The following is a 24,106-nucleotide window of genomic DNA, read 5'->3' on the forward strand; positions in this document are numbered from 1 at the left end:
ACTGAGGTATATCCCCTGTCTCCTTTACCTTCTTGGGGATAGTTTTCTTCTTACATTTTTTATTACTTATGTATTTTTCATTGGCATATCATCATTATTATATATAGTAGTGGAATTCATTTTTAAGTACTTGTACATGCACACAACATAACAATATAATTTGGGCAATTTTGTTCCCAAGAAGTGAAGTTTTCTTTCTTTTTTTGGTGGTACATGGAATCCAATCCAGGGCCATTCCACCACTGAGCTACATCCTCAGCCTGGTTTTCTTTCTTTCTTTCTTTTTTTATTTTTTGGTAATTTTTTTAGTTGTAGATGGACACAATCAGTCAATCTCTCTCTCTTTCTGTCTCTCTCTCTCTCTCTCTCCCCCCTTCTCTCTCTCTCTCTCTCTCTCTCTCTCTCTCTCTCTCTCTCTCTCTCGACCCAGTGCCTCACATCATGTACAAGCAAGATTTCTACCACTGAGCTACAGCCCCGTTCCTATCCCAAACCCCTTTATATTTTTTATTTTGAGATAGGGTCTCATCAAGTTGCCCTAGTCTTCAACTTGCGATCCTTCTGCCTCATCCTCTTGATTGGGATTATGGGCATGTGCCACTGCAATTGGTGGGGGTACAGTTTGCTGAAGGTAGGAAATCTTGCTTTGGACCCCAAGCTATTCAGAAGTTATTTATTTATTGACATACAATAAACTTCATTCCTTTTGTTATGCAATTGTGGTTTTTGACAGATGCCCAGAGTTGTGTAACTAATGTCATAGTCAAAATTCAGAGCAATTCTGGCCCTTGCTTCTCCTCTCCTGGCAAGGCCTGGGGGATCAGAGCAAGAAATGGGGACCATGTTCTACTCAAGCTGACGACTCTCGACTACCACAATCTTTCCAGTTTCAACTGTAAAGATGAAACAGAATTTAGAAATCTTATTGTTTGTCTTGAAGACCAGTAAATCAGAACTACAAGATTGAAGACAGGTAATTTAAGAAACATCCACAGCAGTGACTGGCCCAAGTTCTTTGGAAAGTATCTCAGAGATGTTAACTGTCCTTTCAAGATTCAGGATGGACAAGAAGCAGTTGACTGGCTTCTTGGCTTAGCTGTTAGACTTGAGTATGGAGATAACGCTAAAAAATACAAAGACTTGGTACCTGATAATGCAAAAAATACTGACAGTGCAACTAAAAATGCAGAGCCCTTGATCAGTTTGGATGTAAATAATCCTAACTATAAGGCTGGTGTGATGGCTTTGGCTCACCTTCTTCAGATTCGGCCCATGGTGATTACTTGGTAATGTTTAAGGCAATTCACATTTTGGTTCAAGAGTGCTAAAACAAATTTAAAAAAAGAGGGCTTGCCTGTTGTTTTAGACAAACATATTCTTGGCTTTGACACAGGAGATGCAGTTTTTAATGAAGCTGCCCATAATCTGCAATTGCTGCATATAGAAGAACTCAGAGAACTACAGACAAAAATTAATGAAACCATAGTAGCTATTCAGGTAATTCAGCTATTTGAATTATTGCTGATCCAAAGATAGACCACCGACCAGGAAAACTTGGAAGATGAATACTTCAGGATTTTAGCTTCTTATCTACTTAGTACAATTGGGAACCAGTATGCTTCCGGCATGTGTTTGAAAATCAAATGTCATATTTTCAAGGGAGGAATCCCAGAAAATTGACTATGTTCTAGAGATTTACCACCATTGCTTTTTTCCTTAATAAAGTTTGGGAAAGTGAAGGGAAAAAAAAATTTAGAGCAATTTTGTCACCCTAAAAATTCCCTCAAAGTGCTCCTTTGAAATTAGCCCCTCACCTAACTCCCAAATCTCTGGTAACCACAGATCAGTTGTCTCTTTAACATTTATCTTTTTCAGAATTTTATGTAGTACAGTCATACAATAGGTAGCCTTTTGAATCTGGCTTCTTTCACTGAACATAATGTATTTGAAATGGATACATTTATGTTGTTTGTGACCATGGTTTATTTTTTTCATAACTGAGTAACGTTCTCTGGTGTAGATGTTTTATGGTTTATCCATTCAACAGTTGAAGGATTGTTATTCTCAGTTTTTAGCAATTATGAATAAAACTGCTATAAACATATGCATTCAGATTTTGCATAAACATAACTTTTCATTTCCCTTGGGCAAATGTCTTGGAATGGGGTTGATGGGTCATATGGTAAGTTTATATTTAACTTGTAAGAAACTGGCAAACAAAATGACTGTAGCATTTTGATTCCCACCAGCAGTATGTGAGAGCTGCAGTGGCTCTGCAACTTGGAGCACCTGACATCTTTAGTTACTTTCTGTATATTAAAGAACTGGTTTTATACTGTGATAAAAGTTGTTATAACGAACACTATGATACTTAATGTCAAACAAGGAATATCATGGGCTTTTCTTTTCAGGCTTTTTTCATGCCTCTGGCTAGGGAATCTTTTTTTTTTTTTTTTTTTTTTTTTTCAAGAGAGAGTGAGAGGGGGGGGGACAGAGAGAGAGAGAATTTTAATATTTTATTTATTTTTTCTTAGTTCTCGGCAGACACAACATCTTTGTTGGTATGTGGTGCTGAGGATCGAACCCGGGCCGCACGCACGCCAGGCGAGCACGCTACCGCTTGAGCCACATCCCCAGCCCTGGCTAGGGAATCTTGATTGATTCACTTTGTCTTTTTCTAGGTGGATGGAAAAGGGTCCATCAAAGAACTCTTTCCAACAGGAAAACAGCTGGAGCCCTTAGTCGCACCTCTGGCAGATGGAAAAGTGGCTGTGGGTCAGGATGATCTTACTGTGGTCCTCAATGAGGAGGGAATCTGCACACAGAAATGTGCCCTGAATTGGACAGACATACCTGTGGCCATGGGTGAGACCAGCAATAGCTATTGTTTGCCATTTTGTGCTGGTGTTGCATGTCATCCCTGTAGCATGGAGTCCCACTCATACATAGCTTTAGTAGACTGCTTCACGTTCCACTCAGTTCCCTTCTTTTAAGTAGACAGTGTTTTTAGAGTCCTTAAAAATGAGATAACCTAGTTTTTACAAGAAGCTGAGTTTTGCTCCTCAGTGGGGGGAAATGTAAACAGAAATATACATTTTAGAAAGAGATTGTCTACTGCTAGTTTTACTTCTTGGTTTATTTTCTTCCACCTTCTTAATGTTTTTGTACATGCATCTTCTTCCTAATAGACTACATTTGGAAGTTTGTGGAAATTCCTTATTACTTTAATATGTATAACTTCATATGAAGAACTTTTGATGGTTGCCATTATTTTTGTAGCTTAGAGGCACAGATTGCATTTAGGTGTCAGCTTCTGTCCTACATATTAGATGTTTCTGTTGCTATGTCTGCCTCAAGTTCCCAACTCTCTGCAGTAGCATTGCTTGGAAGCATGATGCCACTTTTGCAATAATTTCTTTGTGGTTAGAAGCATGAACATTTTTATATAGTCACTGCTGTGGAGTGGGGCACAGACATGCCTTCTGTCTCTAAGGACTATAGCTCGAGAGACAAGCACTACATCTTGGATAAAGACAAAAAAAACAAGTCACCACTTAAGGTGTTAATTGGAGTGCATTAAAATCCAGCAGTTCGCAGAGAGGGAAATCCATTGTTTAGTCAGGAAGACATTTCACTGTATAGGTAAGTTTGGACCAGACCAGGTAGGGAGTTTGGGATCTTGCTAAGAAAAATTTCCTTTCATTCTAGGCAGAAAGAGTAATGTGGAAATACAAAGACATGCTGATATGTGGGAGGTCGTTACAGATACTGACCTAGCTGAAATAGGTGATCCGAATTATGTAGGAATAAAATAGGCCAGTTGTTCCAGGTCAATGAAAAAATCTCAGAGGCCAGCAGAATCCTCAGTGGTAGATGTCTTAATAAAAGCATCACGTTCTAGTGGTATTTAGAGGAAGGTAAATAAAAAGGAAGGGAAATCAAAGGACAGTGTTTTAAAAGACCCAAGATTATGTATGTTGATAAGTTTGGGAGTCCTAAGAGCTTCACAGGCTGCTTCCTAATGTTCTAGAGAACCTTATTTTCCTTTTTGGAGAGAAAAAAAAGTGGCAGTTGAGCTCAAGATGCACATAATTTGTTTGAAGGGTATTTCTGATTCCCTGGCATGACAGTTCCTGTTTTAAAACCCTTGCTTGTTCCCAGTACCTTCCATGGTGCTTCTCAAAAACATTTCTGTGCTTTAACCTACTGAGCCACATTTTGAGGCACTTCCTCTGTGAAGCCTTCTTTGGGCCAAAGATAGGAGTAGTCACTCTTTCCAGCCTTCCACAACCCTCTGAGATATTGCTGTCATGGTACCGTATCACTCAGAATACAGTGAGTGATCTATGTCCTTTGCTCATGTAGGAGCTCTATAAGGTCTGGGCTTATGTCTTGATACTCTTTAAATCCTTACTATGTAGTGCAGGGCCTGAAACATCAGATCCTTTTAGAAAATACTTATTGAATAAATAAGTCATAATCTTTATCAGCCATCTGTTCATTGTATGTCTGCTATATGCTAGCCACCCTGACAAGTTTTGAAGTCATAATGAGATCCAGAAAGTCTCTATTGTCAAAGAGTTGGGGAGACTGAACGAATAAGATGACAAGCAAATGAGTTTCTATTACAGATTACCTTTTTTTAAAAAAAAAAAATCAAATTAGACCTTATACAAATGGGCCAGATTTTGAAAGGAGAAAGAAATTTTTACATATTTATACAGTTAGCACTAAAGAAAATTGTACTAACTTTTCAAAATGAGGCCAGCATAAAAAGAAAAAAAAATTCAATACAAAACAACATACTTTTGATTTTTATTATTATTTTTGTTAAAATGAAAAATATTAGAACTGCCTGGCATGGTGTCACATGCTTGTGATCCCAGCAACTTGAGAGGCTAACTAGGAGATTACAGAATTAAGGCCAGCCTCAGCAACTTAGCAAGGCCCTTAGCAACTTAGTGAGACCCTGTTTCAAAATAAAAAATAAAAAGCGCTGTAGATGTAACTCAGTGATAAAAGCACCTCTAGATTCAATCCCCAGACCCCCCCCACCCCCCAAAATCAGCATAATAATTGCAATAGCATTCAAACTGTGGTAAATTTGACTTGAAACTTCAAGTTATTTATTTTTTAGTTGCCTTCTAATCATGAGATCTTATGATAGTGTTTAGAGTGTAAATTCAAATATAATAGAGAAAGTTTTTTTATCAGAAAATGGCTAATTAAGAACATAAATTCAGCTGGGTGGGGTGGCGCACACCTGTAATCCCAGAAGCTATGGAGGCTGAGGCAGGAGGATTGTGAGTTCAAAGCAGCAACAATGAGGCACTAAGCAACTCAGTGAGACCCCGTCTCTAAATACAATACAAAATAGGACTGGGGATGTGGCTTAGTGGTCAAGTGCCCATGAGCTCAATCCCCAGACTTCCCCCCAAAAAAAGAATATAAATTCATAGCAAGTTAACCATACCAAGAAACTATTCTTAGGAATATATTCTTTGAGGTTAAATTTCTGTGTAATTATGCCAAATAGTGGTTTGCTTTTTTACTAACTCTTTTGTTACATTTAAATTTTTTTTATTTTTAAGCATGGCAAAAAACACAACAGCAGTTTCCAACATGAGTGTTAGAGGGGACAAGCCATGCAAGGTGGCACACACCTATAATCCCAGAGACTTTGGAGGCTGAGAGAGGAGTATTTGAAGTTTGAGGCCAGCCTTAGCAATTTAACGAGTTTCTCAGCAATTTAATGAGACCCTGTCTCAAAAAAATAAAAAGAACTGGTGGTAAAACATGCCTGGTTTTTTTGGGGGGAGGGGTGGGGAGTCTGGAGGTGGTGGGAGGGTGTTGGCTGCACTGGGGATTGAAACCCCAGCCTCACACATGCTAAGTAAGAGTTCTACCACTGATTTACACCCTCAGTCCCTATTGTTGAAGTTGCTGCGATTATATTTAATGTAGTATCCAAGTAACAAATTTATTTCATAGTTTATTATAAAGTAAAGCAGATCTTTATTCAGTCTTATTCAGAAATTTTGTATTTTTTTTTCCTTTAAATTTTTTATTTATTCTTTTTTTTTATTGGTTGTTCAAAACATTACAAAGCTCATGACATATCATCTTTCATACTTTTGACTCAAGTGGGTTATGAACTCCCATTTTTACCCCAAATACAAATTGCAGAATCACATCAGTTACACATTCACATTTTTCCATAATGGCATGTTAGTGACTGTTGTATTCTGCTACTTTTCCTATCCCCTACTATCCCCCCTCCCCTCCCCTTCCATCTTCCCTCTCTACCTCATCTGCTGTTGTTCAATTTTCTCCCTTGTTTCCCCCCCTCTTTCCCCTTACAACCTCTTATATGTAATTTTGTGTAACATTGAGGGTCTCCTACCATTTCCATATGCTTTCCCTTCTCTCTCCCTTTCTCTCCCCTCACTCGTCTCTGTTTAATGTTAATCTTTTCTTCATGCTCTTCCTCCCTATTCTGTTCTTAGTTGTTCTCTTTATATCAAGGAAGACATTTGGCATTTGTTTTTAAGGATTGGCTAGCTTCGCTTAGCATAATCTGCTCTAATGCCATCCATTTCCCTGCAAATTCCATGATTTTGTCATTTTTTAGTGCTGTGTAATACTCCGTTGTGTATAAATGCCACATTTTTTTTATCCATTCATCTATTGAAGGGCATCTAGGTTGGTTCCACAGTCTAGCTATTGTGAATTGTGCCGCTATGATCATTGATGTGGCAGTATCCCTATAGTACGCTCTTTTAAGATCCTCAGGGAATAGTCCGAGAAGGGCGATAGCTGGGTCAAATGGTGGATCCATTCCCAGCTTTCCCAGGAATCTCCATACTGCTTTCCAAATTGGCCTCACCAATTTGCAGTCCCACCAGCAATGTACAAGTGTACCCTTTTCCCCACATCCTCGCCAGCACTTATTGTTGTTTGACTTCATAATGGCTGCCAATCTTACTGGAGTAAGATGGTATCTTAGGGTGACCTTGATTTGCATTTCTCTGACTGCTAGAGATGGTGAACATTTTTTCATGTATTTGTTGATTGATTGTATGTCCTCCTCTGAGAAGTTTCTGCTCAGGTCCTTGGCCCATTTGTTGATTGGGTTATTTGTTATCTTATTGTTTAATTTTTTGAATTCTTTGTATATTCTGGATATTAGGGCTCTATCTGAAGTGTGAGGAGTAAAGATTTGTTCCCAGGATGTAGGCTCTCTATTTACCTCTCTTATTGTTTCTCTTGCTGAGAAAAAACTTTTTAGTTTAATTAAGTCCCATTTGTTTATTCTTGTTATTAACTCTTGGGCTATGGGCGTCCTATTAAGGAATTTGGAGCCCGACCCCACAGTACGTAGATCGTAGCCAACTTTTTCTTCTATCAGACGCAGTGTCTCTGATTTGATATCTAGCTCCTTGATCCATTTTGAGTTAACTTTTGTGCATGGCGAAAGAAAGGGATTCAGTTTCATTTTGTTGCATATGGATTTCCAGTTTTCCCAGCACCATTTGTTGAAGATGCTATCCTTCCTCCATTGCATGCTTTTAGCCCCTTTATCAAATATAAGATAGTTGTAACTTTGTGGATTAGTCTCTGTGTCCTCTATTCTGTACCATTGGTCCACCTGCCTGTTTTGGTACCAGTACCATGCTGATTTTGTTACTATTGCTCTGTAGTACAGTTTGAAATCTGGTATTGCATACCGCTTGATTCACACTTCCTGCTTAGAATTGCTTTTGCTATTCTGGGTCTTTTATTTTTCCATATGAATTTCATGATTGCTTTATCTATTTCTACAAGAAATGCCGTTGGAATTTTGATTGGCATCAGATTAAACCTGTAGAGAACTTTGGGTAATATCGCCATTTTGATGATGTTAGTTCTGCCTATCCATGAACAGGGTACATTTTTCCATCTTCTAAGATCTTCTTCTAGCTCTCTCTTTAGGGTTCTGTAGTTTTCATTGTATAAATCTTTCACCTCTTTTGTTAGGTTGATTCCCAAGTATCTTATTTTCTTTGAGGATATTGTGAATGGAGTGGTTTTCCTCATTTCCATTTCAGAAGTTTTGTTGCTGATATACAGGAATGCCTTTGATTTATGCGTGTTGATTTTATATCCTGCCACTTTGCTGAATTCATTTATTAACTCTAGCAGTTTCTTTGTAGACCCTTTTGGGTCTGTTAAATATATTATCATGTCATCCGCAAATAGTGATAATTTAAGTTCTTCTTTTCCTATTTTTATGCCTTTAATTTCTTTTGTCTGTCTAATTGCTCTGGCTAGTATTTCAAGAACTAAATTGAATAGAAGTGGTGAGAGAGGGCATCCCTGTCTTGTTCCAGATTTTAGAGGGAATGCCTTCAGTTTTTCTCCATTTAGGATGATGCTAGCCTGAGGTTTAGCATATATAGCTTTTACAATGTTGAGGTAAGTTCCTGTTATCCCTAGTTTTTCTAGTGTTTTGAACATAAAGGGATGCTGTACTTTGTCGAATGCTTATTCTGCATCTATCGAGATGATCATATGGTTCTTATCTTTAAGTCTATTGATGTGGTGAATAGCATTTATTGATTTCCGTATATTGAACCAGCCTTGCATCCCAGGGATGAATCCTACTTGATCATGGTGCACAATTTTTTTGATATGCTTTTGTATTCGATTCGCCAGAATTTTATTGAGAATTTTTGCATCCAAGTTCATTAGAGATATTGGTCTGTAGTTTTCTTTCTTTGAAATGTCTTTGTCTGGTTTTGGGATCAGGGTGATGTTGGCCTCATAGAATGAATTTGGAAGAGCTCCTTCTTTTTCTATTTCTTGAAATAGCTTGAAAAGTATTGGTATTAATTCTTCTTTGAAGGTTTTGTAAAACTCCACTGTATACCCATCCGGTCCAGGGCTTTTCTTGGTTGATAGTCTTTTGATGGCTTCTTCTATTTCTTCCTTTGTTATTGGTCTGTTTAAATTGTGTGTGTCTTCCTGACTCAATCTGGGCAGATCGTATGACTTAAGAAATTTATCGATATCTTCACTATCTTCTATTTTATTGGAATATAGGGTTTCAAAATACTTTCTAATTATCTTCTGTATTTCTGTAGTGTCTGTTGTGATATTGCCTTTTTCATCCAGTATGTTAGTAATTTGAGTTCTCTCTCTTCTTCTCTTCATTAGCATGGCTAAGGGCCTGTCGATCTTATTTATTTTTTCAAAGAACCAACTTTTAGTTTTATCAATTTTTTCAATTTTTTTTTTGTTTCAATTTCGTTGATTTCTGCTCTGATTTTAATTATTTCTTGTCTTCTGCTACATTTGCTGTTGTTTTGCTCTTCCTTTTCTAGGGTTTTGAGGTGTAGTGTGAGTTCATTTATTTGTTGGTTTTTTCTTTTTTTGAGGCAAGAACTCCAGGAAATGAATTTCCCTCTTAAAACTGCTTTCATTGTGTCCCATAGATTCTGGTATGTTGTGTCTGTATTGTCATTTATCTCTAAGAATTTTTTTATCTCCTCCTTTGTGTCTTCTGTAACCCATTGATCATTCAGTAACATATTGTTCATTTTCCATGTGATGTAGGATTTTTTCTTCCTTCTTTTATCATTGATTTCCAGTTTCATTCCATTATGACTGGATATGGTGCATGGTATTATCTCCACACCTTTATATTTACTAAGAGTTGCCCTATGGCATAATATATGGTCTATCTTTGAGTAGGATCCATGTGCTGCTGAGAAGAAGTGTATTCACTTGATGATGGTTGATATATTCTATATATGTCGGTTAAGTCTAGGTTATTGATTGTGCTATTGAGTTCTATAGTTTCTTTATTCAGCTTTTGTCTAGAGGATCTGTCTAATGGTGAGAGCGGTGTGTTAAAGTCACCCATAATTATTGTGTTGTCGTCCTTTTGACTCTTGAACTTGAGGAGAGTTTGTTTTATGAACGTTGCAGCACCATTGTTTGGTGCATACAAATTGATAATTGTTATGTCTTGTTGGTGGATGGTTCCTTTTAACATTATATAGTGTCCTTCTTTATCCCTTTTGATTAACTTAGGTTTGAAGTTGATTTTATTCGATATGAGTATGGCCACTCCTGCTTGCTTCCGAGGGCCATGTGAGTGGTATGATTTTTCCCAACCTTTCACCTTCAGCCTATGTATGTCTTTTCCTATTATATGAGTCTTCTAAAGGCAGCATATTGTTGGATTTGTTTTTGATCCAGGTTACTAGCCTATGTCTCTTGATTGGTGAATTTAGGCTATTAACATTTCAGGTTACAATTGAAATATGGTTTGTATTTCCAGTCATGTTTATTTATTTATTTATTTTAGTTTGGCTAGTTTTTACTCTTTGGTTATTCCCCCCCCCCCTTTACTGAGATACCTCCTGCTGTTAGTTTTGGGCGCTATTTTTCAATTCCTCTTCTTGTAGTATTTTGCTCAAAATGCTTTGCAGTGCTGGTTTTCTGGCTGCGAATTCTTTTAGCTTTTGTTTATCGCGAAATATTTTAATTTCATTGTCAAATCTGAAGCTTAATTTTGCTGGATACAGTATTCTTGGTTGGAATCCATTATTTTTCAGCGTTTGAAATACATTGTTCCAGGATCTTCTCGCTTTCAAAGTCTGTGATAAAAAATCATTCGTTAACCTAATTGGTTTACCCCTGAATGTAATTTGCCTCCTTTCTCTTGTAGCTTTTAATATTCTCTCCTTGTTCTGTATGTTGGCTATCTTCATAATTATATGTCTTGGAGTTGGTCTATTATGGTTTTGAATGTTTGGGGTCCTGTAGGCTTCCAGGATTTGGCAATCCATTTCATCTTTCATCTCTGGGAAGTTTTCTAGAATTATTTCATTTAATAGGTTGTCCATTCCTTTGGTTTGAACCTCTATGTCTTCTTCTATCCCGATGACTCTCAAATTTGTTTTTTTTATGACATCCCATATCTCTTGAATTGATTGCTCGTGAGATTTAAGCATCTTTTCTGTTGACTATATTCTTTTCAAGTTGATAAACTTTGTCTTCATTATCTGATGTTCTGACTTCTATTTGATCTAGTCTATTTGTAATATTCTCGTTTGAGTTTTTAATTTGGTTTATAGTTTCCTGCATTTCTAGGATTACTGTTTGATTTTTAAGATCTCTATCTCCTGGTAAAGCTCGTTCTTTGCCATTTGAATTTGTTTGTTTAATTCGTTTTCCAAATATACTTTCATTGCTTGGACTTGCTGTCTCGTGTCTTCTCTAATATTCCATTCCATCTGAGTTAGGTATGCCTTGAGTTCTTTCCCTATCCATGTTTCTGATGCTTCTAGGTCCTCCTGTAGATTTAAGTTGTCCTGCATTGTTTGTAATCCTTTTTTCCCTTGTTTTTTCATGTTTTTCACGTTACTTTCCAGCTCTGATTGCTATGTTTCTGTTCTCTCCTATAAATTTGTTTTGGTTTTGTATATCTCTGTTGTCTCTCCTTTGTGGTGGTAGACTATGCCTGCTAAAGTGGATTCCACTGGGAAGGAGTTCCAACACCCGAACTCTGGTGACGTCACCTCTCTGCTATGGCGGGCCCCGGGCTCCTTGCCAGGGTGTCTGAAGGGAGGGGTGGGACTGGTCTGTCTCTGGTTGGTTTCAGCTCCCGGTTAGCTACTTCATGAAGGCCTGGCTATAGACCTCTTCCTAGAGTCTCTGCGCCATACCTGCTGAGCCGCACCTCGGGGTCTAGCCGCGCGGTTGCTGGCGTGCCGGCGGTCTCCAGCCGTCCAGTTGCGCGGGCAGCGGGCGGGTGGTCGCTGGCGGGAGGGCAGTCTCTAGCCTCTCAGTCGCGCGGGCAGCGGGCGTGCTGTTGCAAACGGGCGGACGATCTCTAGCTGCCCGGTCGCAAGGGCCTGGCCTGTCATCCCCTGGCTTCTCCTGCTAGCCCTGGTTTCTCCTGCTAGCCCAGCCTTCCCCTGTGTGATGCCTCTCAGCAATTCAAAGTGTCCTCTGGGCCTGCAGTTTGCTGGGTGTGGAGGGTGGCTATTAGGAACCCCAGCACCCTATTGTTTTGATTTTTTCCGCTTGTCCCTCCCCCAGCGCTGGCTAGACAGGTTTTGTTTTCACCGCTGATGGGAGGGGGAGTTGAAGGTCAGGTGTCTCTACCTTTCCCTGTGTCTTATGCAGTCTCGTTCTGATAATCCCTCCCCTGGAAAGCCTGGGAGAGATTTTATGCGAATTTCCTGCTGTATGGGAGGTGGGCTGAGTAACACACACCTGGTTTATTGTTGCAATCTGTCGGAGAGTGGCAGTGATGACGTCAGCTCTCCAAGATGGTGGCCGCTGGCTTCCTTGGTGGACTTTCTGTTGTGGGAGATAGAACTGGACCACTTCCTTCCCCGTCTCAAATCCCGAACTCAGCTCAGTGAGGGCACAGCCGGCAGGATTCCACAAAATCCATAGCACTGTTTCTCTCTGCTTGCTGGTCGCTTCTTGGGGGCGCGACAGGCGGCGGATCAGTCAGCCTGGAACTCCAGTCGCACAGTTGGCTCATGTTAGAGATTCAATAACCTGTCCTTGGTGCTGGAAATCCTTCCTCTAGGTTTCGGTGGACCCCTATTTTGCTGTAAATTCCTAACAAGATAGCTTTTTGTCGCTCTAACTCGTTATTCACCTGCACAGTGATGCGGTACACGGGGTGTGATGCACTCTATTCGCGGCCATCTTGGAGTCTCGAATTTTTGTATTTTAAAAGATACGTTCTGTGTTGCTTATTTACTAAATCCCTCCATTTATGTTCAATCTCTGTTACCATGTAACCTGTCAAAGAAAGGGAGATTTTATACTTTTTACATACTGACTCTTTTTTAGCACTTTTGAGGGATTATTCTGCTTCATTTGGCACTTTAAGGTTTGGATGTGGTAACTGATATTCTTAAAAAATTAGGAAGAATGGAGAAAAAGAGTGTAATCCAAGAATTTACATGGATCAACAAGGGTAAATTTTGGGTCATGGATAGTAAAATGAAAGTGTTTTGGGCACATGCCTATATTCACAGCTACTCTTGAGGTGAGACAGGAGAATCACAAGCATAAGGCCAGCTTTGTCTAACAGGCAACCTAGAGAGGCCCCCCTCCCTTTTCTTTTTTTTATTTTTATTTGGTACTGGGGATTGAATCCAGGGCCACTTAAAACTGAACCACATCCCCAGCCCTTTTTATATTTTTATTTTTTATTTTGAGACAGTGTCTCACTAAGTTGCCTAAGGCCTCACCAAGTTGCTGAGCCTTTCTTCGAACTTGAGATTCTTCTGCCTCAGCATCCCAGATTGCTGGGATTATAGGCATGTGCCACCATGCCCAGCGAGACCTTGTCTTTAAAAAACAAAAAAGTGGTTTTTTTGGATAATAGACTCATAAGTCACAGCAGATATTAAATAAAAAATAACCACACTTTGGGATGAGCCAACTATATATAACCATAAATATATAATAAAAAAAAAGAAAGTAAATAACCATACTGAGAATTATGTCCAGCTCTTTCTCTGTCTACCAGTTAGACATTGTCTAAGTCCATTTGTGATGGTATAACAGAATACCACAGACTGGGGAATTTTTAAAGAACAGAAATTTATTTCCTCATAGTTTTGAAGGCTTGGAAGTCCCAGATCAAGGGACCAACGACTGGTATCTGGTGAGGGTCTTCTTGCTTCATGGAAGGAAGGTAAAAGACAAGAGAGGGACAAACTCTGTGTCTGCACATGACAGAAGAGCAGAGAGAACCTATTCCCATGAGGCCTTTTTATAGCTTCATTAATCTATTTATGAGAGCTGAGCCCTCATGACCTAAACACCTCTCATTAGGCTGTACCTCCCAATGCTATTGGCATCAGGGATTAAGTTTCCAACACACGTAGTGTTAGAGGGGACAAAAGCATTCAAACTGTAATTGCAAAAGTGGATTTTTGCATCAGATCCCTGTGAAAATTTTGTGAAAAAACAACATTGACTAGAAATATGGACAGAGCAAAAAAGAAATTGCCTTCCTCTTGTCCTTTTCAAGACAGTAAACAACTTGTTTTTAATCACCAGATTCTCCCACTGATGCACTGTTAGGAGCAGCTGCATCCCACTTTTGTCAGTCTGACTCTGATTGATGAGAAAGATGCCAGTGATGCTTTCATCCAGTTCTTTAGGGGAAACAGTGTGAGTGGAATCAGGTCACTGTCAGCGAAGGTGGATGCATTTTTTTGTGAAGATTTCTCTTGACATCACTTAGGCAAAGCAAAATTTTTTTCCTTCCTATATCACAGTGTAGGATCCTGGCTTGGTATTTGACTAATGGACTCTTTCAAAGATAATTTAAATGCAGCTTAGAGGGCTAGGGATGTAGCACAATCAATAGAGTGCTTGCCTAGCCCTGTGTTTGTTTCCCACTATTACAAAATGAATGAATGAAGCTTGCTATGGACAATTGAAACACTCCATAAGCTTAAAGCCTTTGACCAGTACATGTTCTTTCTTGCGCAGAGCACCAGCCTCCTTATATCATCGCAGTGTTGCCTCGATATGTGGAGATCCGAACTTTTGAACCAAGGCTTCTCGTCCAGAGCATTGAATTGCAGAGGCCCCGTTTCATTACCTCAGGAGGGTAAGGAATTTCTTTACTGTTGTTGCCGTATTATGCCAAAGCTTTAAAGTCACCTGTGTCATCATAAAGCCTATGCTCTGTTACCGTATTCTTAAACTCCTGCTTCCAGATCAAACATTATCTATGTGGCCAGCAATCATTTTGTTTGGAGACTCATTCCTGTCCCTATGGCAACTCAAATCCAACAGCTTCTCCAGGACAAGCAGTTTGAATTGGCTCTGCAGCTCGCAGTAAGTCTTGCTCCTACCATTGGGGTATGAGTCTGCCTTCCTCGTTGTTCTTGAAAGTAGGTGAATTTGATGTTCATGTTTAGTTTGGACTACTACAATAAGCACAGAGGTGAAAGTCAGAGACCTTCAAACCAGGGTTTGACTTGTGCTTAAAATAACTATGTAATTCTTAAGTGATTTTACTTTTTCAATAACAATAATAGGATCAGTGTGAATAATAATAATAGTATCTTATAGAATTAAAGACCGCTGAGGTGCACAAAAAATGCATCCACCTTTGCTGACAGTGGTAGATTGCCTGGCAAATGCAAGGCCCTGGTTTAGATTCTCAGCACTGAAGGGGGGGAAAAAGGAAGAAAGGAAGCATGGAAAGAAAAATTTAAAAAAATACAAACATTGAAGTGTAGTAACAGTCGTTAATTTGATATGACAGTCTCAATGAATACAGCAACTAAAGTTGCTGAGGCTGGCTTTGAACTTGAGATTCTCCCCTCACCTCAAAATTCCTTTCAACAGTGCACTCCTGTGTTTATATAAGTAGGCCTTCTTTAGGTATTCTGAAACTACTTCAAGTTATTGTCAACCAGGCTATATCTTTTATTTACAATTATTACTTGATTAATATCATTACGGTAATATAATCATTATCACTGTAGCAAAATAATAAACATAGGATACTTATGAAGAAAAAAAAGTTTATTTAACTCACAGTCTGGGAGGTTCAAAGTCTAAATGGCATAGTGAAGGTTCTAGTGAGTGTTTTCCATTGATTGTACCTCCTTCTGGTGTGGATAACGATGAAAGGAGTCCATGCAGGAGCAAGCAATTACACCTCAAGCCAGGAGGGTCCAGGCTTGCTCCTTTTATAACAACCCTGTCTTAAGAGCTATCAAGAGATTGCATGAGAAATATCTCATACCACTAGTGACCCACAGAACCTCCCAGCAGTCCCCACCTCTTAAAGGGACACACCATTTCCCAGTGCTACCATCCTAGGGACCAAGTTTCCAAAATTCAAACCTCTGATGAGATACATAATTCAAACCGAAGCAGCTACTCTCCTATATGTTGTGGGAGGTTGTTGACAGCAAAGCAGTGACCGTGCCAGTGATACTTCTATTGCCAAAAACCATTTTGGAAATAACTTCAGAGTCTGTGTCTTATTCTTTTAAACATCCTCATAATTGTCTTATGTAGATGATGGTGATTGTCATCTATAGTGGGTGGACTTGATTTCAAGAAACAACTAAAAGTCATTCTGAGCCAAATCTAGTTATTAAATTGGACAGTACTAATTTAAAGAAATTTTGATGAAAATATAGTAATAGAATTTAATCTCTAGAATATCTTATAAACTGTTGCTAAATGGAAAGCAGTGGCCACTTTTTAAAAATTAGATTTTTTAAAACTTTATCATTTTTTTAGTTGTAGTTGGACACAATATCTTTATTTTATTTATTAATTTTTTATGTGGTGCTGAGGATCGAACCCAGCGCCTCACACTTGCTAGGCGAGCATTCTACCACTGAGCCACAACCCCAGCCCCCCAAAATTACATATGTTTTAATCACGTATGGTGAGTACTTTTTTTTAATATTTATTTTTTAGTTGTAGGTGGACACGCAATATTTTTAGTTTATTTTTATGTGATGCTAAGGCACTTGCTAGGCAAGCACTCTACCACTGAGCCACAATCCTAGCCCAATGGTGGCTACTTTTAAAGAGCAACATTTATTTTGTATGTGTAAGTTCTGGATTTAAAATAGAAACTCAGTCTTAAGACTGGTACAGGCATGTACCACCCTGTCTGGTTGCCAGGGTGGTACATGCCTGTAATCTTAGCAACTCAGGAGGCTAAGGCAGAAGGATCATAAATTCAGAGCCCACATCAACGATTTAGAGACACTTTCAGCGACTTAGCAAGACCCTATCTCAAAATTAAAAATTTCAAAATGTCTGGGGATTTAGCATTTAGCTCAGTGCTAAAGCTTGGATTTAATCCCTAATACCAAACCTTAAAACTTTGTTGAATCTTTTACTTGTGATTCAACATAAATGAATAACATACTTAGATTATAAACTTTACAAAAGGATATGCAGTACATAACTCTTTTTAGTGTCTTTTTTTTTTTTTTTTTTTTTTTGACAGAAAGAGCTTAGAATTTTTCAGTGTTCTGCCTTGTGCCTTGTGCAGTAGACAATCTAGAAGTTGGAGCTGGGGGTGTAGTTCAGTAGTAGAGCACTTACCCAGCATGGACAGGGCCCTGAGTTAGAGTCCCAGCACTATAAAAAGTAAAATAAAGTTGCACACAAGAAGATGAAAGTAGGTTCCCATGTTTCTCCTCTTTTCTAGCCTCAAATTACTATGTACTGCTTGTATGACAAAAGAAGATTGGTTGGCATCATTTTAGTCTTGAGAGAACCTATCTTTATTTAAATAGAGAATATTCATGAAACTTCCAGAGGGCAATTTTATACTAAACTTTGGTATTGACAAAATGAAGTGAAATTTTAGGGATAGTTCACTGTGGGCTGGGAAAGGCATCTGAAGACAGATGCTTGAGTTGGTCTTTTAAGTATAGGTAAGATTAGGATCAGAAGCAGGAAACAGCATTGAAAATCAGAGAAAGTTTAAAAAAGTGAAAGCAAGTTTCATGCATTTCTAGAACATTCATAGTCTGTACTAACTGGAGCAGATGATTGAAAATAAGCTCAATAAGGAGGCCAGTGCCAGGTTTTGGAAGTCTTTGAAGCACCAAGCAGGAGAACTTGAACCAGGTTCAGCAACATGCTGACAGTGGTTGAACTGAGATGGCAATAGGGAGGGAATGAAAAGGGGAGGGGAAAAGAAGAGGCAGAGAAGGGAAGGAGGAAATTGAGAGACATTTTTAAGAAAGAAAATAAATTTAGTAAAGATTGGTTTAAAAAGATATAAGGAGGGAAAGGTTATCAGGAGAAAACAAAGTTGATAATAGCCCTATTTATTAAGATTTTGCTGTGATTAGGACCTTTGCCAAATGTGTTGGCCATGCCAGATGTCTCTCATTTCTTGAGCACCCTGTGCTCTTACTGTCACTTTAAGCCCTTACACAGTGCTCTCTGTTATTTTAGGGCCTCATGCATGCTACTTTGCCAGGAGCACACATTTGTCTTCCATTTCCTTGTATCACCTTCCCAGCTGCACTTGGCTAACTAACTACAACTCATCTCAGTTACAACTCAGACTGCATTAGGTACCTCTCCCACATGTTTCTGTCATCATTCTTACCCTATTTTTTTGTTTTTAAATTAAACACTAGAATTTATTCAGATTTGGCCAGTTTTTTTAATTTAATGTTCTCTTTTCTCTTCCAGAATCAAATCTGTAAATCACTTTGCATTTAATTGTCCCTAGTGTCCTCTGGCCTTTGACAGTTTCTTCAACTTTCCTTGTCTCTCATGACCTTGACAGTTTTCAGGAATAATGGTTTGGCATTTTGTAGAAACCCTGATGTGTTTTATTTGCATAGGTACTTATAGTTAGACTGTCAGGGCAGTCAGGGAGGGCAGATGCCAGGTTTTTTTCTTGTACACTTTGGCACTTGTGGTTTCTATGATATTGTCTCACTTAGATTGTACTGAAAAATATTTGTTAAGGGGCTGGGGTTGTGGCTCAGTGGTAGAGCACTCGCCTAACATGTGTGAGGCCCAGGACTCAATCCTCAGCACCACGTAAAAATAAATAAATAAAAGGTATTGTGTCCAACTACAACTAAAAAATAAATATTTAAAAAAAAATACTTGTTGAATAAGTTAGCTCTCACCTTTTCTATGCTTTTATTAGGAAATGAAAGATGATTCTGACAGTGAAAAGCAGCAACAAATCCATCACATCAAGAACTTGTATGCCTTCAACCTCTTCTGCCAGAAACGCTTTGATGAGTCCATGCAGGTCTTTGCTAAACTTGGCACAGGTAACAAGTGGGTGTGGCATTGAGATAGGAACTACAGAGAGAATGGAAACTGGAAAGAATAGGGGTATCAGACTTTTGATCTGCATGTATAACAAGATCCTGTGGGTGGCGTGTCGGTTACATTTTCACAGTCCTAATCTTATGAAAATGGTCTTATCCATAAATACAGACTTCTAATGTTCCAGAATGATTTGCCCTCACCTTTATAGAAAGGTAAGAAAGTCATTCAATTCACCAAATGTGTATGTGATCATCTGGTGTTTATTGAATGTTCTTCTAGACAAAAGTCCCTGGGTTAAATAGTAGTTCATTTTTGAGAGCCAACATAGGAAGGTGCTGTGAAGTCCTCCCTTTTCTTAGTGTCCTAAGATCTCTCCAGGAGCTTAGGCAGAACTACTGGACCTTTCTGTGCTGTAATTTCTCCTCTACAAAAGGTGTATAATGGCCTGGCCATGGTGGCACACACCTATAATCCCAGCAACTGGCAATGGTGATGCTAAGGCAGGAGTACAAGTTCAAGGCCAGCCTCAGCAACTTGGTGAGACCCTGCCTTAAGATTAAAAAACAAAACAAAAAAGGCCTGGAGAAGTAGCTCAGTAGTAAAGCACCCCTGGGATTCAATCACCAGTATCCCTCTCCACCTCAAAAAAAAAAACAAAAACAAAAACCCAAATCTTTTCATTTCTGTATGTTCCATTTTTGCTTAATTTGGATCAATTCATATATAATCCATATATACTTAGTTTTCTTCTCTACCATATTATTATCTTCTCCTTCCTCGTCTTTGCTTTGACTTTTCTTCACTATCTTCCAAGACTGGTTAATAATGCCCTGTGATAACTCCTTGTATGAGTTCAGGTTCTTGGTTGTAATTAATAATGACTCAAGTCTGAATAATGTTAGCATAATCTGACAAAGTAAGAGGGTTTATTGGAATATTAGGGGGGTGACAATTAGAGGGAACCATAAAGGTGATAGGACACAAGGCTTAAGAATAGGCAGGTCCCAGTGCCTTGGGGGACTGAGACAGGAGGATCGCAAGTTCAAAGCCAGCCTCAGCAATGGTGAGGCACTAAGCAATTCAATGAGACCCTGTCTCTAAAGGAAATACAAAATAGGGCTGGGGTTGTGGCTCAGTGGCCAAGTGCCCTTGAGTTCAATCCTTGGTACCCTACTAAAAAAAAAAAAAAAAAAATAGGCAGGGCTAGGTGCAGTGGTAAACTCCTATAATCCCAGTGACTTGGTAGGCTAAGGTAAGAGAATCACAGGTTCAAGCCAGCTGCAGCAACTTAACAAGTTTTTATTTCTCAAAATAAAAAAGGACTGGGAATGGGTCTCAATGGTTAAACACTCCAGGGTTAAATCCCTGGTACCAAAAAAAAAAAAAAAAAAAAAAAAAAGGATGGCATTGAAATAGGAAGCAGGAAACAGAACAGTAATCACTTTGTAGCCAGGACAGGTTAGGCAGTCTTGCTCTGGCGTAGCCACTTCCTATACTATTATCATTACCACATCCTCCTTTGTGTTATCCTCAATGAAAATTGCCCCCTACCAATGCATCAGCTATCTAATGTTGTACAAGTCACCCTAAAACTTAATAGCTCAAAACAACAAACATCTGTTCTCTCTCTTTCTCCCCCAACAGCCCCTCTCTCGCTCTCTATCTCCCCTCCTCTATCTCCACCCCACTCCCCCGCCCCTCTCTCTCTCTATCTCTTGGTCAGGAATTTGGGAAGGGTTCAGCCAAATAGTTCTTGCTGCAGGTCTCTTGTGGTTACAGTTGGATGTTGGCTGGGCTACTATCATCTGACTGGGCTAAGCTGGCTCACTCTCATGGCTAACAAGTTGGTACTGGCTGGGGCTTGGGTCTCAGTTCTTGTTCACATGGTTCTCTCCACAGAGCTGCCTGAATATCTTCATGCATAGAAGCTGGCTTTTCCCACAGGGAGTGGTTTCAGAGACCCAGGCGAAAGCTTCAGTGCCATTTATGACTGTTGCTTCTGCTCTCTTTTGATTTACAAGGGTCCATCCAGTTTCAAGGTGACACAGACACCACCTTTGATGGAGGAGTATCTTGTTGCACAAGAGGAGCATGTGGGATGGGATATGTGTTGGTGTGTGCCATATTGCTTGTCATTTTGCTTTTCTTTCTCAAGATTGGGGATCTCATTGGCTAGGAATAGGTCCTGGTCCCACTTCCAGAATGTACTAGGGCTGTTGATGGTGTTTTGGCCCTTCTCTTTTGAAGGCTAAGACTCCTCTCCAACTGAGATGAAACACAGTGTGGAAGAGGGAGCTCTCCAAAAGGATATAAAGTGCTGTTAAGAAAGGTGTTGGGCAAACTGAAATTGATGTCTGTCATCCTTCCTTCAAATGAGCCAATGGGGAGTGATTGTTTATTGGGTACAGAGTTTAAGTTTGTGATGATGGAAAAGTTCTGGAAGTGGATAGCAGTGAAGGTTTCCCAAAATATGAATATATTTAGTATCATTGAACTGTATAATTATAAATTATTAAAATAATAAAAATTATATATATTTCAATACACACATACACAGATTGTTGGATGAATCAAAAAAAAAAAAAAAAAGCAAAGAACCAGTATGCACTACTGGACATTAAATTCCTGGGCACATCCCGTAATCCAGAGCTCAGCCAGTTGCTGCTGCTTCCACTGCTGAAGCCACACAACGGCTTCTGTTACCACACAGCAAACTAAAGACAGCTGCATCTGGGCAGGTACCTCTAGATGATGACATAGCTACTAGACAGTGAACTGTGCTGAGTCTGGCTGCCAAACACTAATGAACCAGCAGCTTGGTACAAAGAAGGACTTCATCTCACTTCCAGTTGCAACACTCACACATAATGGTTCTCATTGGTAGAACCAGATTTTCATTCATTACACCGACTGCAAGGGAGCTTTAGGAAAGTCATTTTCAGCTTTATAGCATTCATTGGCAGGAAGGAACATAGAAAAGGAAAAATAGATGCTAAGTGCCAACTGTCCATAAACAACATAGTGTTCCACAGTATTAATTACTGTATGTTTACATTATTATGCAGTGTTATTACTATATGCAAGTACTGTAAATCACCCAGTAGTAGGTGAGGGGATATGTGGCTGCTTGCAGCATTTTGCTGTTATAGATACCCATAAAGCATTTGTGAGATTACAATAAATTGTAAGGAGCAAAAAAGAGAAAGTCACCTCTTTAATAATTAGATTCTTGGGCTGGGGATGTGGCTCAAGCAGTAGCGCGCTCACCTGGCATGCGTGTGGCCTGGGTTCGATCCTCAGCACCACATACAAACAAAGTTGTTGTGTCCGCTGAAAACTAAAAAATAAATATTAAAAAATTCTTTCTCTGTCTCTCTCTCTCTCTCTCTCTCTCTCTTTAAAAATAAAATAAAATAATTAGATTCTTAATGTAGCAGAACATTTCCCCACTTATTTTTCCCTTCTCAGTTCTTTGGCCCACTTATCAAATGAAACCTTGCATTTTTATTACCAAATTATGCAAATTTGTTTATATAATAAACATACTAACCTCTTGCCATATATAACACAAATATATTTCCTGAACTTTTATCTGGGTATTTCTTTTTTTATACATATATATACTTTTTAGTTGTAGGTAGACACAGTATCTTTATTTTCTTTTTATGTGGTGCTGAGGATTGAATCCAGTGTCTCACACATGCTAGGCAAGCACTCTACCACTGAGTTACAACCCTAGCTGGGTATTTCTTTTTAACTAATATTCATTTTTTTGACATATAAAATTTTTATTATTAAGTCTTGATCTTTTTAAAATATCATTGGTTTTTCCTTGGAAGCTTTTTATCCTCTACTTTTAAGGAATTGATAAATATTTCTAATTCTGTGTACATATCTGTGTCTTAAAAGAGAGTCATGCCATTTTTGTAGCATTTAGTGAAATACACATAAAGTCCACAGATCATAAATTCATTGAGTTTTTCTGAACTTAGAGTCATTCTCCTTTTAAAAATCAGTATGGAAGCCGGGTACAGTGGCGCACACCTGTAATCCCAGTGGCTCAGTAGGCTGAGACAAGAGGATCACGAGTTCAAAGCCAGCCTCAGCAATGGCTAGGTGCTAAGCAACTCAGGGAGAACCTGTCTCTAAATAAAAAATACAAAATAGGGTTGGAGATATGGCTCAGTGGTCGAGTGTTCCTGAGTTCAACCCCCAGTACCACCCCCCCCCAAAAAAAAAAATCAGTCTGCAATTTATTTTGTTATAGTAATGGTTTTGTTTTATCCTTAAATTGTTGGTCTCCTTCCCAAAAGAATCACATTTACCTTCCTTGTAGATCCCACCCATGTCATGGGCCTGTACCCAGATCTGCTGCCCACAGACTACAGGAAGCAATTGCAGTATCCTAACCCATTGCCTGTGTTGTCTGGCGCTGAATTAGAGAAAGCTCACTTAGCCCTGATTGACTACCTGACACAGGTAAGTATAACACAGAGGTATATGGAAGCATTCACCTGGAATTTTTAATTCCTATTTCTCAATGATGGGGATTTGAGAGTCTTTGATAATGCTACAGGTGTTCTATAAATGGGTGCTTTTGAGGTCTATGTGAGGCACTGTTTCTTCTGCTACTTCTCCCAACTTAATAGTACCATTGGGCTCTTTTTTGCCAAGTCATGATACCAGGGAACACACACAATTTCTAGTGAATTCAAACTAAACTACTATAGGGACTAAAAAGGATAAATTTTAATTGTTGGAAGAAAATTAAGTTTTTAAAATGAACTTTGATACCATACATAATTATGGGTAAAATGCTTTCTCTGTGCAGAAAACTTAAGAACACACACAGAAAAGTACAAAACAGAAATACAAATCACCTATATCTCCACTCCCTGAGATAAGTAACTAACATTTTAATGTTGCCCTTTGGGTTTTATACATATATATGAATTAGCTTTTGCTTATTTATTACAAATGGATATCAAACTATATATTCTGTTTTGTAGCTTACTTTTTAAAATTTAGCCATATATTGGGGTAGTCCTTTCTTATTAATAAATAGTCTTCTGTAAAATGTGTTTTGGGAGATGTTTAGATTAATTTTTATTTCAGTTTACTATTACAGACAGGTAAGTGAAATTTTGAAGTTGATACTAAAATGAACATCTCCCTTAAAGCCTCCTAACCCACAATTTGTCACAAAAAGTTATTATTTATTTCCTGTGCATCCATTCAGTGTTGAAGACCTTATATTTTTTTCCTGTTAAATGTCCTGCAC

The 24,106-nt window shown here is 38.8% G+C and overlaps 1 protein-coding gene and 1 pseudogene across 4 annotated transcripts in view; both read left to right on the plus strand.

The window, feature by feature from the left end:
- VPS39 (VPS39 subunit of HOPS complex) overlaps positions 1-24,106 on the plus strand; it is a 52,391-nt gene that overhangs the window by 18,392 nt on the left and 9,893 nt on the right. For all 3 annotated transcript variants that reach the window (XM_081289420.1, XM_081289418.1, XM_081289419.1), the window contains 5 exons: positions 2,682-2,865; positions 14,521-14,641; positions 14,751-14,871; positions 18,695-18,824; positions 23,162-23,304. In XM_081289420.1, coding sequence (XP_081145546.1) covers positions 2,682-2,865; positions 14,521-14,641; positions 14,751-14,871; positions 18,695-18,824; positions 23,162-23,304 — 699 coding nt within the window. The remainder of the gene's footprint in view (positions 1-2,681; positions 2,866-14,520; positions 14,642-14,750; positions 14,872-18,694; positions 18,825-23,161; positions 23,305-24,106) is intronic.
- LOC308646488 (RNA transcription, translation and transport factor protein-like) lies at positions 447-2,673 on the plus strand (annotated as a pseudogene). Its single transcript has one exon. The product of its transcript is annotated as an RNA transcription, translation and transport factor protein-like (transcript).

This window comes from Spermophilus citellus (assembly GCF_964194105.1).
Source record: "Spermophilus citellus genome assembly, chromosome: 4".
Lineage (NCBI taxonomy): Eukaryota > Metazoa > Chordata > Mammalia > Rodentia > Sciuridae > Spermophilus > Spermophilus citellus.